The sequence below is a fragment of the Mus musculus genome, chromosome 13, assembly GCF_000001635.26.
Source record: "Mus musculus strain C57BL/6J chromosome 13, GRCm38.p6 C57BL/6J".
NCBI classification, from domain to species: domain Eukaryota; kingdom Metazoa; phylum Chordata; class Mammalia; order Rodentia; family Muridae; genus Mus; species Mus musculus.
Window position 1 is genome coordinate 95,742,474 of NC_000079.6, and position 16,949 is coordinate 95,759,422.

Below are 16,949 nucleotides of genomic sequence, written 5' to 3' on the forward strand. Positions count from 1 at the left end.
TGAGCACCGACCAATCACACAGAGAGGCCAGGAACCAGGTGTGAGGAGCAAATCGACAACAGCACGAAGAACACTCAGTTGTCCCTCCCTTGTCTCCTAGGAGATGGAAGCCTCTAGAAAATCCAACTCTAATTTTAAGAAGAAAGTGAAAAAAGGCATACATACGCTTCTAATAATGTTAACAGGTCAGGCCAATACGTCACTGTGACAGGACAATGTGTTGTACAACACCGGCCAAGAGAAACTTAGGGAGCGAGTCACTGTAGGGTAACAGGGAGGGGTAGACAGTAAAGAAAAATCTACCTGAAAGCCACAGACTTAGACATTAAAACGGTGCTGACTTATGAACCACGTAAAGTTGAACTTGATGCTGTTGGCCAAGTTCTGACTTACCTTGAGACAAGAGCCCAAAGAGAAGAGCCATGTTCAACAAGGAGCAGGTCAGATACTAGACTTAAAGGTGGTGCCCTTTTGATTCTGGTGACATTAAAAATCATGTTGCCTCACTTTAGGTATCACAACAGGATAGCAGCGCTAGGGCAGGTCACTTTAGTGTGTGAACAATGAACGCAAGAGCGAAACGAAGCTGGGATCTGTCCCAGCTGGTTGCAATGGTGAGTGTCTAACCCAGACAGGGCATCTCATCTGCTCTTAAGGGATGTGAAGGAAATCGCGTTGTTTTAACAGTCACATTATGGTTTAAATCATTTCAACATATTCAATCTTATAACTGTTTAAACATTGAACAGTTGCTGAATGTCACTTGTTATGTCTTTATAAACAGAGCACCATCCGACACACAGTTTTTCTGTGTACATAAAACGGCCTCCAGACATTAAAAAAAAAAAAGTGTAGTAACTCAGCTAGGCTTTCAGAACGGGTTTCTTTCTGTTGCATAGGCTTTAGAGCATTCCAAAGGAAGCCACAAGAGGAAAACATGCTCCATACAGATTTTAAATCCAATGTCTCCAAAATAGCAACAGTGGTTTGTGCGTGATTTTGCGACATTGACTGTTTTAGCTCTTTTAAAAACATTCTTTCTACATTTTCCAGTCCTCTTTCCCCCAAGTGAGAATATGCTACTTTTTTTTAAATAGGAAAAAAAAAAGGATAGATATTTCCTTGAAAAAGAGAGGAGGCCACCCACCAAGAAGGCCAGTCCCTCTCAGTTAGACCAAGTTTGAAACCACCAAGCTGAGCTGGTTAAAGGGGCCCAGCGGTGACAGGCAGTGAGGCTGGAATCAGGTACCAGACAAAAAGGCAAGGGGCAGGGGAAGAAAGCAAGGACAGACACCTAGGGCTGGTGGGTTGTTAACTCCACATCAGACTCCTGACAAGTTTGGTCAGGGTCCCAGCTGAACTTGTAGGTCAGTCAGCCCTTGGGCTAATCCGGAAGGAAGTCAGGGTCTGAGAGGCAAAGCTACCCGGAGTAACCTTCCCTCCTGGCTCCTGAGCTATAATCCAAACCTCTGGCCTGCCTAGTCCTCTACCAGGTAAGGACAACTCTCTAATCCAGCAGTGCTGTAGCTGTAGCAGCCGGGATACACATGCAGCCAACTCTGCAACGAGAGCAAACTGCACTCATTTAATAAAGGCTGCCTCCATGCGCCTTGCACACAGAATATCAGCCTCCTGGAAGACCGACAGCCTTCTAAACCACCGTAGAGGAGAGCTGTATAGACAAGCCCTGGACACTCGGGATTTCTCATTTCCTTCCTGAGAGGCAGCTGCACAACGTGAAGACAGAGGATAGTGAAGGGCAGTTCCCCATGACAGAATGTGGTCATATGTATGATATGCATGGCACTGTATGTATCTGCTCCAGGATGTCAAAAAGGCACAAAGACATCTGTGAAGAGTAACTGATAAAGATCCAGAACCATGACTTCGACATCTGTACATCCATGCAGTAATAAATGAGAAAGAACCCGTTCTTCGTTTCAGAGCTGAACAAGCCGTTATTTAAACTATGGTAGATGGACATTTGTGAATCCCTATGTCGCTCTATGTAACTTCTTAGGAGCAAAGACTTTGCCTGAAAGGAACTTAACATGCTGTGTCTTTGTAAGCTGGAGGACATATGGCCCAGGTGTCTACTCCAGCAAATCAATTGAAGCCCACACACACTGCCCTGGAAGCCGGCTACGAATCTGAAGATCACCGGCTCGATATCCGAACATAATGAAGGCTGGCTTAGCAGGTCACAAAAGCAGTCCTAACCACATAGCGTTAAGTGACTGCCCCAAGCTTTGACAAGAACTCCCTGAGGACTGCTAAGCAGCACATTCGAAAGAAAACCTCAGAAGAAACACAGAGTCTGAAGAAAACCTATTGGGCCAAGTAGTGGTAGCGCTTGCTTCTAATCCCTGCACACAGGAGGCAGAGGCAGGTGGATCTCTCTGAGTTCAAAGCCAGCCTGGTCTACAGAGGTTAGTCAGGGCCATGCTGTGGGACCATGTCTCAAAAAACCAAAACAAAACAAACCTCCTTTCCTTGCCGTCACCAAAGGAAGTCCTATGGGTACACTGGACCTTAGGCTACATAGGAGGAGACTGGAGCAAACCGAGAAACTCCTCACTCTAGCACCTGCTACAGAAATTACACCTTATTTTATCTATTTCCTTTTAGATATTCTAAGTTACAATAACGACAACAACAACAACAAAATAGGCCTGGTCTGATGGCATGTCCACAGCCTCAGTTCTTGGGGAGGCTGAGGATGGAGGATGGAGAGTTTGAGGCCAGCCTGAGCTGCACAGTAGGACACTCTCTCGGGTGACAAGATGGCCTAGCAGGTAAAGGCACTTGCCACCAAGGCCGACAATGCGGTGGAAGGAGGCAGCCAACTCTGCACACTGCTTTGGGGTTTCCTCCACGTGTGTGTAGAGGCACACGATACCCAAAAGTGTGTGAGTGCACATACTTACCAGAGTAAGTAATAGACAAACAAATAGATAAGTGTAAAGAGAGAAAAGAAAGAGCAAGGAGCCTACCATTTGGCCTATATCTTATCCCACCGGCTGTCATATTCCAAAGCTGACTCAAAAGGAAAAAAAAAAATAAAGCCGGCTGGGTGGTGGGTTGAGGGTTGAATCCTATGACATAATCAAAAATTTCTCTAGGAGACTGGCTTTGCGATGAATTATTATGAAGACTTTTTCCTTTGCAGAAGAAAAAAGCCAGGAAGAAGTTAATATAAACCCCAAGACAGAGGGTTCTGCCAGGAAAATGACTTCCAGCGATACAAACACAAGGCAGATGTTGTAAAGGAATTTAAAACTTCATTACACATGAAATCTCTCAAGCTTCACCTTCATGCACAAGACAGCAGCCACAGCTGGGGTTCCACAGTGGTTGCCATCTGAAGTTCCTAGTTTTCCCAGGCCCGTTAAAACAGAAAAGTCACCTGTGAATTAGCAGGGTTTCAAAACCTTCAAAAAGTATCAAAAGCAAAAAAAAAAAAAAATCACTTTAAAACACTAAGTATGTCTTGATCAAATTTAAAAGAACTTGTGTGCTTCCTTTTTTATTCTTAGAGCATAAATTCTATTGAGTGGAAAGTCAGAAGAAATCATGTTTGTGTTACATTTTCTTATTGGTAGTTCAAGCGGAGAATTGAATGAGTTGTTAGAGCACTCACAGCGACTACGGGCTCTGCTCACTGACATCCGCATACAACCCCACTCATGCACAGCAAGCCCATTCCTGGTGGGTCCTCGCTGTCTCCAGTCTGTCCTCTCCTTATCATACATAGGTCTTCTATTAGTTTCTCTGGGTTTTTATATTGAATGATATTAAAAATGTCACAAGCGTTTCCAAGTCCAAGGGTGGCTTTGTACAGCAATTTATTTTAAATTCTGTACCAACACATTCAAAACTGCTTTTCTTAAAGGCTCTTGCGATTGTTACAGTCACTTAAAATCTTTTAAATGGAAACGGAAGTTGCAGTCTGCATTTTCCCCACCTTAGCGCGTGAATGCAATAGATCATCCTTGGTATGTTTTTCCGATCGTAGACATCTGTTGTTTCTGGATAAAATATCTGGAAAACAAAAGAGTCAATGTACTTACTATGCTTCAATTTTCTCCCCAACCAGACCCGGGATGTTTTTGCAAGTCTACAGCTATTTAAACATAGAAGGTGGTTGCCTCCCTGTAACTCTACAGAGCAATCCCCGCACAGAAACCATTGCCGGGTGGGCGGCTCGCCCCCTAGTGGCCAATCCCACAGAGGTGGGGCTCACCACCAGCCCTTTCTAGAAGGCTGGGTTGTATCCTCACTCACGTGACCTGTGAGCCTGAGAAGGAGACCTTTTAAAAACCTGAATATTCATGAGCATTTATGTATATGTATATATATATTTTTTTCTGCTTAAAAGTACATAGAGTCTGAAGGAAAAATGCCAATACTCCATGTTTCAGACTGTTACTATTAGCATCTTGGTATGTGCTTGCTGCTTTATTCTCTCTCTCTCTCTGTCTCACCCCCCCCCCCCGGCCTTATTTATTTTTTCCTCTATTTTTTTTAAAAAACTTAATGCACATGTAAAAGCCAGTATGTGCAGAGCATATACCTGTTGGACGGACTTACTAGAAGCTGAACATATCCCATCCTTTATGTTATCCTACGCACACATAATTTCTGATGCATCCTAATAACCCTCTCATGTTTCTGAACCACAGATTAACCACTCCCGTGGCCGCTGCAGCGAACACCTTGCATCTCTATTTTCAGAACATCTGCTTCTTCTCCTGGATGAGCATGTAGACCTGGATTTACCAGAGCAGATGGTTTGAGCATCAAGCCTTTCACATGCACAGCCATACCGCTTTTCCCCTAAGCTTGAAGCTAAACGCTTGATAGGAAACAGATTTCAGAGTCGGGTACCAAGTTTTTATTTCTGAGCAAGGGGGAAAAAAAGTGAATAATTGAGCTTGAAGTCTCTAATATTAAGATAAGCACACCATCATCACTGGCTTTCAGTGAGTATTTTATACAGCTTGACATTAAAACTAAAATTAAGTCATGTACCATATGGTAGTCCTTTGGTCCTCAAGTGCAATTTTTTTCCACTGGACATCGGAAAACATAGAGACAAGAGTGTTTCTCAAGTGAACAATGTACCGTATCGTAGCTGTGTTCATAAAGAAATGTCTACAGCCTGGGAAGTCTCAGTGCCCTTCCAGCCATCTCCTGACACATTTGCTGTTGGGGTGTTGGCGAGACAGGGGCTTCAGACTCAGAGTCTGTTTGGGTTTAAAGTTCTGACAACTATGGCTCTTGCTTCACACCTCGCTGTACTGACAGCCAACTCTCCCGAGGCCCCTTTCTTTCCTTTACATTTGTGTTTCTCCCGGGAAGTCCCTATGGAAATGCCTTCCTGCACCAGAGTCGGAGTCAGCTTAGAGTTCATCAGACTGTCACACGCCACTCGTGTCTCTAGCTCTTCACGTGAAGGTGAGCATGGAATGTCATTCAATATTGATAAATGAAGGGATTGACAGCAGTTCCCTACAGAGTCAGCTCAGGGCACTCTTGGCCTTCTGATGTCATCTGTCAGAGACTTCACGGCGAAAGTCAATGTTAAAACAGTTTGGAAAGGTTCAATCAAGTCTTTCCTATGTCATGAAACTGTCCTAACCAGATGTTTCTTCACCAAGAAAATTTCTAGTTGAAGTCCTCTGTTGATTTAGCAACCAATCCCTCACTTAGCACTTGATAAGTCAAAGTGGCAACTAGTGTTCAGAAGGGAGCGGCGTTTAATGTCTGCGGGGACCAGTTTGAGTGAAAATGGCTGAGTGAGCTAAACATTGGGAATTTTGAGGAAAATACACCTGACATAAAAAGAGCATTAGTACAAAGACATTGAAACCATGCTGCCACGTGGATGCAGAGAACTGAATCGATGACCTCCAAAAGAACTGCCTGGGTTCTTGACTGCTAAACCATCTCTCCAGGCCCTGCTCTGGTAGTATTTCTGAGAACTGAGTCCAGAGCCTTATATATTAGCAAAGTGCTTCACCACTGAGCTGAGTTCTCAGCCTACATGGGTGATACTTTTACCAGCAAACCTGGCTCAATAGTAAAATAACAACATTGGTATTTATAGGTTAGCTTTTCCTTTGACCCTTTGTCTTCAAGATGATATCTTATAAACCATTTCCTCAAAGTAGCTGTACATACTACGCAATGCAAAGGACAGAGCTCTCAACACAAATGAAACCATGACAGTCTGGATAGCAGTAGGGGGCACACAAATCCATTCATGGGCTTAAACTGCACACCCAGAACAACACACTCACGATCTTGCAAACAAATTCATGTGAGAAAAAGAAAAGCTGTTAAAATAAAGCCAGTGTTCTAGTTTATATTCACACCCTGATGGCAACTCGGCTGGTAACTCATGCAATATGCTCACTATTCAGAGGCTGAGGCAGGAGGATTCCACAAGCTTGAGGCCAACCTGGGATATACAGTGAATTCTAGGGCAGCCTTAGTTACATAGAGACTCTGCCATTTAAAATGGAAACAGAAAGAAAAAAAAAAGAAAAAAAAAGAAAAAAAACCAAAATATCACATGTGAAACACTCTAATATGGTGCTACAGTTATAAAGATGTCAGTGCTGGGGAAGCTGAAGGATAGATACACAGAGACAAACTATTTTTGAAAGTTCCTGTGATCCTATAATCCTCCTGAAATAAAAGTAGTCCTACAATTTCCATCAAATGTAATTTCCTCATTTCCCCCAAATGCCTATTTCTTCTCTCTTTGAATTTACCAAGTGCTGAATGCTTGCTGATTGAATTTTATTTGGTAGATCTATTTTAGGAGTAAGAGCTACAAGCCTCTAACCTTTCAGATTCAAAATGAGACCATGATTTATAATAATAATTATAAAATAAAAAATGTGGGCCAAGGAGATGGCTCAGCAGGAAAGAATACCACATCCGCACGCCCGATGACCAGAGTTTGATCCCCAGAAACCACAGAGAAAGCCAGATGCTGTGGAATGCAGCTGTAATCCCAGGACTCTGATGATGAGGTGGGAAGAGGAGACAGAGAACTGCCTGGAAGTCCATAGGCCTGCTAGCCTGGAATTCGCAAGCGAAGACGAGAGGCCTTGCTTCAAAGCTTGGAAATTGAGAACTGACTCTGAAAGTGGTTCTTTGGCCTCCACACACCCTGGCCCGTCTGTCTGGATGCACGGACACATAAAATAAACTTCAAAAGTTAAATTATAATAATTTACAGAAAATGTACCCCAAGGAGCCGACTACCTTAAATTCACTATCAGCTGAAGCCGGTTCTACCCTTGTTTAATTTAGACACACTTTCAATCGTGTGTTTTGTAGCTGCGCTCCTACTTTATTGTGAATTCTTGCCATATGTGTCCCTGGATAGGCCTTTCCATATCTCAAGCTGGCAGAGACATGTCTCGGCCTGACAAATCAGTTTCAAAGTTTGCCTTGCACTAACTTTTTGTCTTTGTGGATAAGCATGCGCTATGTGAAAGCTTACCTTGGGCAGCCCGATGGCTTCCATAGCTCTTAACCACTGCACAGTGTTATCTGTGTGTCGAAAATGAAGGCCAGATTTCTAAAAAATAGAAGAAAGAAAAAAGGAAGATGAGATCACACAGAAAGTGAGTCATTTGCGATATATATTTCCATGGCCAGAATGCAAGTCAACTGTGCTTTTTCAAGAGCAGCCATTGTTGCTCATATAAAACAAATCCAGACACACCAGAAGACTAGACAGCATTTCAGTAACACTCTCGTTATCTGTGATGGGCTATGCTAGTCTCTACATTTTACATTTCAAGGTAGTTCTGAACTTGGATTCCAAACACCATGTAATGTCTACCACACACCTCAGGATACTTTGTGAAACCTGTATGCACAAGTTCATGCTTGCATGGTATCAAGATCTTGGGAATTATGGATGAGAAGTCTAGCAATTTCAGGTAAATTCGATGGAATTTTAAGGGATTATTAGTTTCTTTCTTTCTTTCTTTCTTTCTTTCTTTCTTTCTTTCTTTCTTTCTTTCTTTCTTTCTTCCTTCCTTCCTTCCTTCCTTCCTTCCTTCCTTCCTTCCTTCCTTTTCTTCCCTTTCCTTTCTTCCTTTCTTCCTTTCTTCCTTTCTTCCTTTCTTCCTTTCTTCCTTTCTTCCTTTCTTCCTTTCTTCCTTTCTTCCTTTCTTCCTTTCTTCCTTTCTTCCTTTCTTTCTTTCTTTCTTTCTTTCTTTCTTTCTTTCTTTCTTTCTTTCTTTCTTTCTTTCTTTCTTTCTTTCTTTCTTAGATTAGGGCCTACTATGTTGCTCTGGAGTGCCTGAAACTTGTTATGTAGGCTAGGTTGGCTAGAATTACAGTCATGCACCACCGTGACCCAGCTCTACACAGAATTTTTTTTTAAGCTAAATGCCTGTTTGTTTGTCTGTCTGTTTTGGCCATGGACATCCATCGCTACAGAAATCCTGGAAGATATAAAAAGGGAAGCACAAACCATCCTATAATACAGAGCTAATTTCAGTATGCATTACTTACATTTTAATAATAATCCTGGCTTTGTTCAAGAAGTAAATATTCAGCAGAAATGCCATCTGACCTTTTTCTACATGGTAAAACCAGTCTTTCATTTCTACTTACAGTCCCAATCAGACTGCCACTTCATGAAGTTATATCAAGTAATGTGCCACAAAGAGCCTTAAACTAGCTTTCATTTTTCATTTAATGCATAATAGAAAATAATGTTTCACATTAATTTGAAATGAGTATGTGAAAAAAAACAGTAACTATAGCAAGTTTCATATATAATTAATACCCAGTGAAGGATAATCACATCCAACAAGGCTGGCTCATCCTGGCTTCTCTGAGCTTCCAAAACGGAATAGTTTACTAAATCAAAGGTGTTCTCATTGCTGTTAGAAATTACAAAACATAAGCAAATTAATATTCAATGAATGCTTAATAAAAGTCACTAGTCTTGATTGCACAATGTGTTTCAAGTACTTTATGTAAATTGTTTCTAATTTTCCAAATACCTTTCAGCATAAATGCTAGTCCTACTTTTTAAATATGGGGAAAGGCAGGTCAAAAAGATAAAATGACTTGTCTAAAGTTAAGTGGCTCTAGGGAGCTGGGATCCGTACATGACTGGGTCTCTAAAACCTTCTGAGTGCCTACACTCCGGCCCTTGGGGGTGGAGGGCGGGGGGGGGGGGAGAACATGGAGTCAAATGATTGGTCATTCTTCAGAAGGAGGAAATCAGTTAGGTGTTATAAACTAGCTGGGAATAGAAAGGAGTGGGGAAAGGGGGAGAAAAAGATAAATGCGATAGGAAAGAGGGAAAATATAAAGGCAGGCTTCTGTTGATGGTCAGGACGTAGTATCTGTTTATAACGCAGCAGCATAAAAGTTTGCAAAATTCCAGCAGTCCTTAGATAAAAAGCAGTCTGTAACCACAGGAGAACAAGACAGACACAATGATTGAGTCTGAACGGAGGTGTGAATGAGGGCCACCTGCACACAACTGAACTAAAGGTTTTCCTACCTGACACGGTAATGGTGGAATGTGATGTAGTCTGGGTTACATTCAGGCTTCTGTGTAAAAATGACCAAGACTCTGAGTTGATGCTACTGCCTGATAACACCCAAAAGAAAACCAATCTGTATGTTCTTAAGTCTGTATTAGCATCACCCAGCAGAAGCCACGATCTGTGCTAAGACTGTTCCCCCTCCTTCTCTTTACTGTGTCCTGAGTGTCCATTTGTTTTCTTGTTCCAGTGAGTTAATGGAACAACTTTAGTCAGCTCGAGTTCGGGCAACAGTGGTTTGGGCTCCAACAATCCAAACTCAAGTCGTGTAAAACGCCACTCCTCTTTTTTAGTGGTCTTGTTAGGTAAGTAATCTCAGAAAAGTTGCTAATCCTACTGTGCCTTCCATCCTTAGCCTTAAAATGCTGTTCTGAGCCGGGAAGATCACAACGAGAACAAAGAGAAAGTCCTTAGTAGCCAAGTCTAGCTGAAAATGCAGAGGTCATCAGCCACTACCACCAGGACACGCCTTGCTAGGCTGGAACCTTTCACTCACATGTAAGGTCAGAAAAAGGTCTCCACTCCATATATGGGGACTGACTGATAAAGTGGGCGTGGCTACAGAACTTCAATGGATTTCAGTTCCTCGTCTCAAACACCTGAAAGGCGCCGACTTCAGAACTTGGAGCTCCATATTCACTTATTTAAAAACTCTGCTTCTGGAGTGGAGCCGTCTCAGTCTATGGACGTGCTTCAACTAGCATGAAAGCTGATTTTCTTAATGGGCTCAAAATAACCTCTTCCATTGTAGTTCTTTTTGGAATCCTTTTTTAAAAAAAAATCAGTCCTACATATTAATACATGAGGAAATGACATGGCTATTTTTAACCAGAGATGCTTCTGTCTAGCTAACGTGCTTATATTTCATATGGAACAATACATTCTTTCTTCTAATTTCACATTACAGGTGTGTGCTCATTTTCTATTACTGAGCCGTTTCCCTGCCAGGAAATGAAGTTCACCCTGTTCCAGTTACAGAGATGAAAAATTATGCAAGTCTTCTTTGGATCGAACTTCCTGCATATTAGAACCAGTGTACTTTGGCTCTACAAGACAGTCCAGAACTGTAACAATTGTCCCACAAGCTTTATTTTCTAGATTAGAAAACAGAGGGTACATGTGTGCATGATACTCCAAATGCCATTCATGTTGAATGCAACAGACTCAGAGTAAAGGCTCTGGGATGGACAGCTTTGTCAATTTACCACAGTCTTTAGTCACCAAGTAAGAAAGTTTCAATGAGAGATTATCTATCTAGATTATATTAGACCAATGTGCATGTCTCATGGGGGCACCTGTGATTCGGTTAATAGATGTGAGAAGACTCTGTCCACTGTGGGAAGCACCATTCCCTTGGCTTGTGTCCGAGAGTGTCCACTGTGGGAAGCACCATTCCCTTGGCTTGTGTCCGAGAGAGTGGAGAAGATGAGCTGAATAACTGGCATGCAAGTCTTCATTTCCTTCTGCTCTTGACTGTGATGTGACTAGCTGGCTTAAGTTCCTGACACTTTGATTACCCCGCTATGCTGGACTGTAACCTCGTACTGTGAACTACAATAAACCCTTTCTTCCATAAGCTGCTTTTTGTTGGGATAGATTATCACATTAACAGAAGTTGTTAAAGTAGAACAGGCTCTTTGCAGAGCCCTGATTTGGAATCCAGACTCTCGTCATGCTGCTGTTGACAGTAGCTAAGACTTAGCATGGCCCTCAGGGATACACACCAGTTATTTAGCTTGTCACCCACAGCCATTGCCTGAGTCTTTTACTATAAGTCCCCTCTCAAAACGTTCTTCCTGCACCCTTCCCTGACCATGCATGGATGAGGTGATAGTTAACACTGACTGTCAATGGGACAAGATCTAGAATCACCAAGGAGGCAAATCTCTGGACATCTGTGAGTTTCTGCATTGGGTTAATTGAGATGGAAATTATCCTATGGCTAAAGGGCTTGGGCTGGATTAAAAGGCAAAAGCAAGCTGAGCACCACAGTACTTTCCTTTTCCTCCCTCCTCATTGCAGTACAGGGTTACCTGCCATCTGCTGCTTCTGCTGCTGTGACTTCCCCACCATGATAGGCTCCCCCCCTCAACTGGGAGCCCAAATAAAGCCTTACTTAAACTCCATTTTAAAAGGTATTTTGTGGCAGGGACAAAAAGAATATAGCTTTCTTCTTGTTCTTTCTAATCTCAGAGTAAACCTTCCAACAAAGAAGACAAGTTCCTACTCATTGCCATCTGTCAACAGTGTACTGTGCAACGTCTGTACAGAAGTACACAAGTGTCACAAGTTACAACTGCACAGTGATAGCGTACCCAGCCACGGCATCATAACATCAGAACTTCTCTGCTATTCTCACCTAGAACAGGGCCCGGGGCAGGTGCTGCTGAGTGTCACATAGAAATGAACTTTACTCCATACAGATGGAATGTCACTTATCAGATGTCCTTGGGATGTTTCAGACTTCAAAGTTTTCCAGACCTTGGAATATTTGCTTAGATGTCATCAGCTGACAATCTCTAGTCGGAAAATCTAAAACCCAAATGCTCTGCTGTCTAAAACCCTTTGGTTCTCAGAGTTTCAGACTTGAGATTGTTCCAGAGTTTAGATTTTCAAACAGGAATATTAACCAGCACCTGCGTCTCTTGTAGAACAACTTCCCCTTCTTTACCTGCATTGTCATTTCTATGCCAATGCCATAAAAATGCCGTTTTATGCCAGTCTATTGGAACAACGGCTCTCAAACCTTACTACAACACCAGACTCTCCTATAGGTGAATCTCCCCAGAAAACCAAAGGATGGTACTCAACTCAGCAATGAGGGCAAGAGTTCAGTTAGTGTACACACTCACCAGGTGCCCCTGCAGTAGGCCCTCAGAGGAGGCAGAAGGGTAGACTTTAAACACCTTGAGTGAGCTCCAAGGTGTAGTGGCTTAAATAAGAAATGCCCCCTTATATTTTTGGTTGTTAGCCTAGGAGCCGTTTCTTGAGAGGCTCTGCTAGAGCCTGACAAATACAGAGGTGGATACTCACAGCCAACCATTGGACTGAGCGCAGGGTCCCCAATGGAGGAGTTGGAGAAGGGAGTGAAGGAGCTGAAGGGGTTTTGCAACCCCATAGGAAGAACAACAATATCAAACAACCAGACCCTCCAGAGCTCCCAGGGACTAAACCACCAACCAAAGAGTACACATAGAGGGACACATGGCTCCAGATGCTTATGCAGCAGAAGATGGCCTTGTTGGGCATCAATGGGAAGAGAGACCCTTGGTCCTGGTGAAGGCTTGATTCCCCAGTGTAGGGGAATGCCCTAGTTTGGAGGCAGGAGTTGGTGGGTGGGAGAGCACCCTCATAGAAGCAGGGAGAGGGGGTATGAGATAGGGGGTTTCTGGAGGGGAACCGGGAAAGGGGATAATATTTGAAATGTAAATTAAGAAAATATCCACGAAAAGACCCCCCCACTAGCTCAGGCATTTGAATACTTGACCCTCACCCTGTTGGTGGCACTGTTTGGGAGGTTTAGACTGGGGCTCTGCTGAAGAAATGTCACTGGGAATGAGGTTTAAGAGTAACTATTGCTATTTCTTGTTTTCTCTGCTTCATGCTTGGCATCCAGGATGTATGCTTGTAGCTTCCTGTTCCATCGGTCATGTCTAATGGTGGATACCATGTCTCTACCCTACCATCATAGACTCTTATCCCTCTGGAATGGTAAGCCAAAGTAAACCCTTTCTTCCATAAGTAGCCTTGGTTACTTGTGTATTTCCATGGCAACAAAAATAGTGACTAAAAAAATTGGTTCCTGATAGTGAGCTGCTGTCTGACCGTTGTTCTTGGGAGGAATGCGGAAGGCTTCAGAACTGGAGTAGAAAAGATGACTAACACTTCAAGTAAGGCTTGACAGGTTATCCTAGTAGGAACCTGAAAGACGGTGCTGAGAGCAAAGTAGACTATAGAGGCCTCACTCAAGAGTTTCCAGAGGGAAGCAAGGATTGTTAAAGGAAGCTGGGTTAGAGGCCCAGGCTGGCTAGTTTCTATGTCAACTTGACACAGGCAAGAATCATTTTGTAAGAGGGAACGTCAATTGAGAAAAATGCTCCCATCAGACTGGCCCCTGGGAAAGGCTAGTGTGTATTTTCTTGTTGATAATTTTTTTGAGAGGGACCACGTCGGTGGTACAGCTCTTAGATAGGGCGGTAGTCCTGGGTGTTATAAGAAAGCAGGCTGAGTAAACCATGAAGAGCTAGCCAGTGAGCTGCACCCTCTACGGTCTCTGCATCAGCACCTGCTTCTATGTTCCTGCCTTGAGTTTCTACCTTGACTGCCTTTGATGGTGGACTGGGTCCTGAGATGTGTAAGCTGGAACAAACCCCTCTCCTTTCCATGTTGCTTTTGGTCACGATGCTCCATCACAGTCACAGAAACTCTAACTAAGACAATTCCATTCCTGTGACAGTTTGGCAAAGAATCTTTCTGTATTCTGTCTGTGCCCTATGAACTTGGCTAAATTTAAAGAGTAATCGACTAATTTCTTTAACAAAGGCAACTCTAAGGCAACATAATATTGAATTTGTGGTGTGGTTATTATTATGAATCACTTTTATGCAAGTCTACAATGAAAACAAACAGGTAGATACAAAGAAATATAAAATGTACAGTCTGAAAAGAAACAGGGTATCCCTGGAAACTCAATTGGCGTAGCCAGGACTTGTGCTGACAGAGATCAGATTGTCACAGTAAGCAGAGAAGCATGCCCTGTGCTGAGATAAAGGGAGGGATACTCTCAAGGCAAGACTACATCGATCTAAGCTTTCAGCTTCTGAAACTGATTAAGGTGTTTTCTGCCCCTAGAAAGCAACTGAATGAAAGCTCAGATGCTAGTGTGGTTCAAGGTAGGCTGGGGTCCCAAGCTGGCAGCCATACTTGGCAGTGTCATTCACATGATGCTGGTTGCAGGGGCATAAAGGATGCAAGAGTAAAGAGGTTGTATCCTCTGCACTTTAGAGAGCTACTGAGGACAGGAAGCATGTGGCGAGGAGCACCTGACTGAAGACTCCAAAAGGCAACTCTATAAAGCTATAAAAATGAAGAAGCCCTGATTACAGGGGAGACCCCAAAATGTTAGAGATGGCAGATGTGGCACATTCGCTAAGGAGAGCAGCACAATGGGAGTGGAGTAAGCCCAAAACAAGGATGCTCACAGTGGGTAGCAAAGCTGGAGGAGAGGCTCTCCTAAGCTTTCTGAGATTAAAGTCCCAGGCATGGGATATAGTATTTGGTGTTAGCCCGGCTGGGCTTCCGTCTTGCTTTGGTTCCACATTTCTTCACTTAGCTGTCATTTCTCCCTCTTGGAATGACAAGGTATGTTTTGTGCCATTGTATGTTGGAAGTATGTAATTTGCCTTTTGATTATATAGGGGGTTACAATGAAGAAATTGCCTTGAGCCTCAGAAGAAAGTTTGAAACAGTGCTCAGTCTGTGAAAGACTGTGGGTACTTTTGAAGCTGAAATAAATGCATCTTGCACTATGCTATAGCTGTAAGAGTATGCGGGGCGGGGAGTAGAATGCAATTGTCTGAATAAGAAATGTCCCCCACAGCTCGGGCATGTGAGCAGTTGGTGGCATTATTTGGGAGGTTTAGAGGATTGGAAAAAGTATGTCACTGGGGTGGGCTTTGAGAGTACAAAGCCTGGCTAGTTTTAGTTTGTTCTTTCTGCCTTGTGCTTAACTTCCAATATATCTGCTCTCAGCTCTCTGCGCCTACTGTTATGCCCACTGCTATGTCCATGCCCACTGCTATGCCCACTGCTAAGTTCACTGCTTGTTGCCACCGTTCTACTGTGCCATCATGCACTTTCACCTCTGAGCCCTAAGCCAAATAAACTGTCTCTCCTATTAAGTTGCCATGGCCATGGTGTTTTATCACAGCAACAGAAAAGTAACTACTACACAAGGACAGCACACAGACACAAGGCAGGCTCTGGCTTTCTTGAAGCTGACATGTAAGCCTTCATCTAGCCCCTCCCACAGGCCAACCCCTGCACTCCTCACTGTGGACCAAGCACAAAACAATCTTTCAAAGAGTATTTTACTTTTATTTTGTGGTGTGTGTGTGTGTGTGTGTGTGTGTGTGTGTGTTTATTTCAGCACTTGTGTGTGTATGTGTGTGTGTGTTCCAGTACTTGTGTGTGTATGTGTGTTCCAGCACTTGTGTGTGTGTGTATGTGTGTGTTCGTGTTCCAGCACTTGTATGTGTGTGTTCCAGCACTTGTGTGTGTGTGTGTGTGTGTGTGTGTGTGTGTGTGTGTGTTCGTGTTCCAGCACTTGTGTGGAAGTCAGAAGACAATTTTCAGGAGCCAGTTCTCTTCTTCCACCATGAGTGCCAGGGACCAAACTTGAATCATCAGGTTTGGCAGCAACTACCTCTACCCACTGAGCCATCTTGCCAGATCCTAAGAGAATCTTTTCCGTATACTTATTGTGAGGTATGTGAAGGTTTGGTCTGTTGCTGTGTATTATAATTCTAAATTTTATACCCAAAGGTCTAGGCCTACCTAGACTTCTCGGGTTATAAGCTTTTGTTGTGCAAACCTTGTTCCTTGATTTAAAACTATTGGTTAAATAATATTGGCTACAGCCAATTTCTGGAGGGATTAGAGGTAGGCAGGTTTGAAGTGACATGGCTGGAGGTAGGGGGGAGAGACACAAGGAGAAAAAGAGGAAGAGAGGAAGAGAGAAAGAGAAAGAGAGAGAGAGATGGAGACAGAGAGAGAAAGAGAGACAGAGAGAGACAGAGAGAGAGAGAGAGACAGAGAGAGACAGAGAGAGAAAGAGAGACAGAGACAGAGAGAGACCCCACTATGAGGGGAGATGGACCATGAGCACAGAAGAAACAGCAAGTATCTGGGGTATAGCACTAGGGAGGAAGACAGGGCAGCAGTTAGAAGAGTAGATTAGAGGTTACACACACACACACATACACACACACACGCGCACACACACACACAAAGAGTAATTGTGAAATAAAATATCATAGTGTGCGTCTCACTTATTTGCTTTTGTTTGTTTGTTTGGTTGGTTTTGGTTTTTCAAGACAGGGTTTCTCTGTGTAGCCTTGGCTGTCCTGGAACTCATTCTGTAGACCAGGCTGGCCTTGAACTCAGAAATCTGCCTGCCTCTGCCTCCTGAGTGCTGGGATTAAAGGTGTGTGCCACCACTCCTCGGCGAGTCTCACTTATTTGTAAGCTAGTTGGGGATAAACTTAAATTGGTTGTACTACAAAGTATCCAAGAGAGACAGTAACAGGTATCACAGCACGTATAACATGGTCACATATCCTAATACAGTCTATGGAG

General features: G+C 43.3%; 1 protein-coding gene across 2 annotated transcripts in view; it reads right to left on the reverse strand.

Moving 5' to 3' along the window:
• Iqgap2 (IQ motif containing GTPase activating protein 2) overlaps window positions 1–16,949 on the reverse strand; it is a 265,104-nt gene that overhangs the window by 115,297 nt on the left and 132,858 nt on the right. For both annotated transcript variants that reach the window (XM_011244681.3, NM_027711.1), the window contains exons 4-5: window positions 7,520–7,597; window positions 3,965–4,041 (exon numbers count right to left, since the gene is read on the reverse strand). In XM_011244681.3, the coding sequence (XP_011242983.1) occupies window positions 3,965–4,041; window positions 7,520–7,597 (155 nt within the window). The remainder of the gene's footprint in view (window positions 1–3,964; window positions 4,042–7,519; window positions 7,598–16,949) is intronic.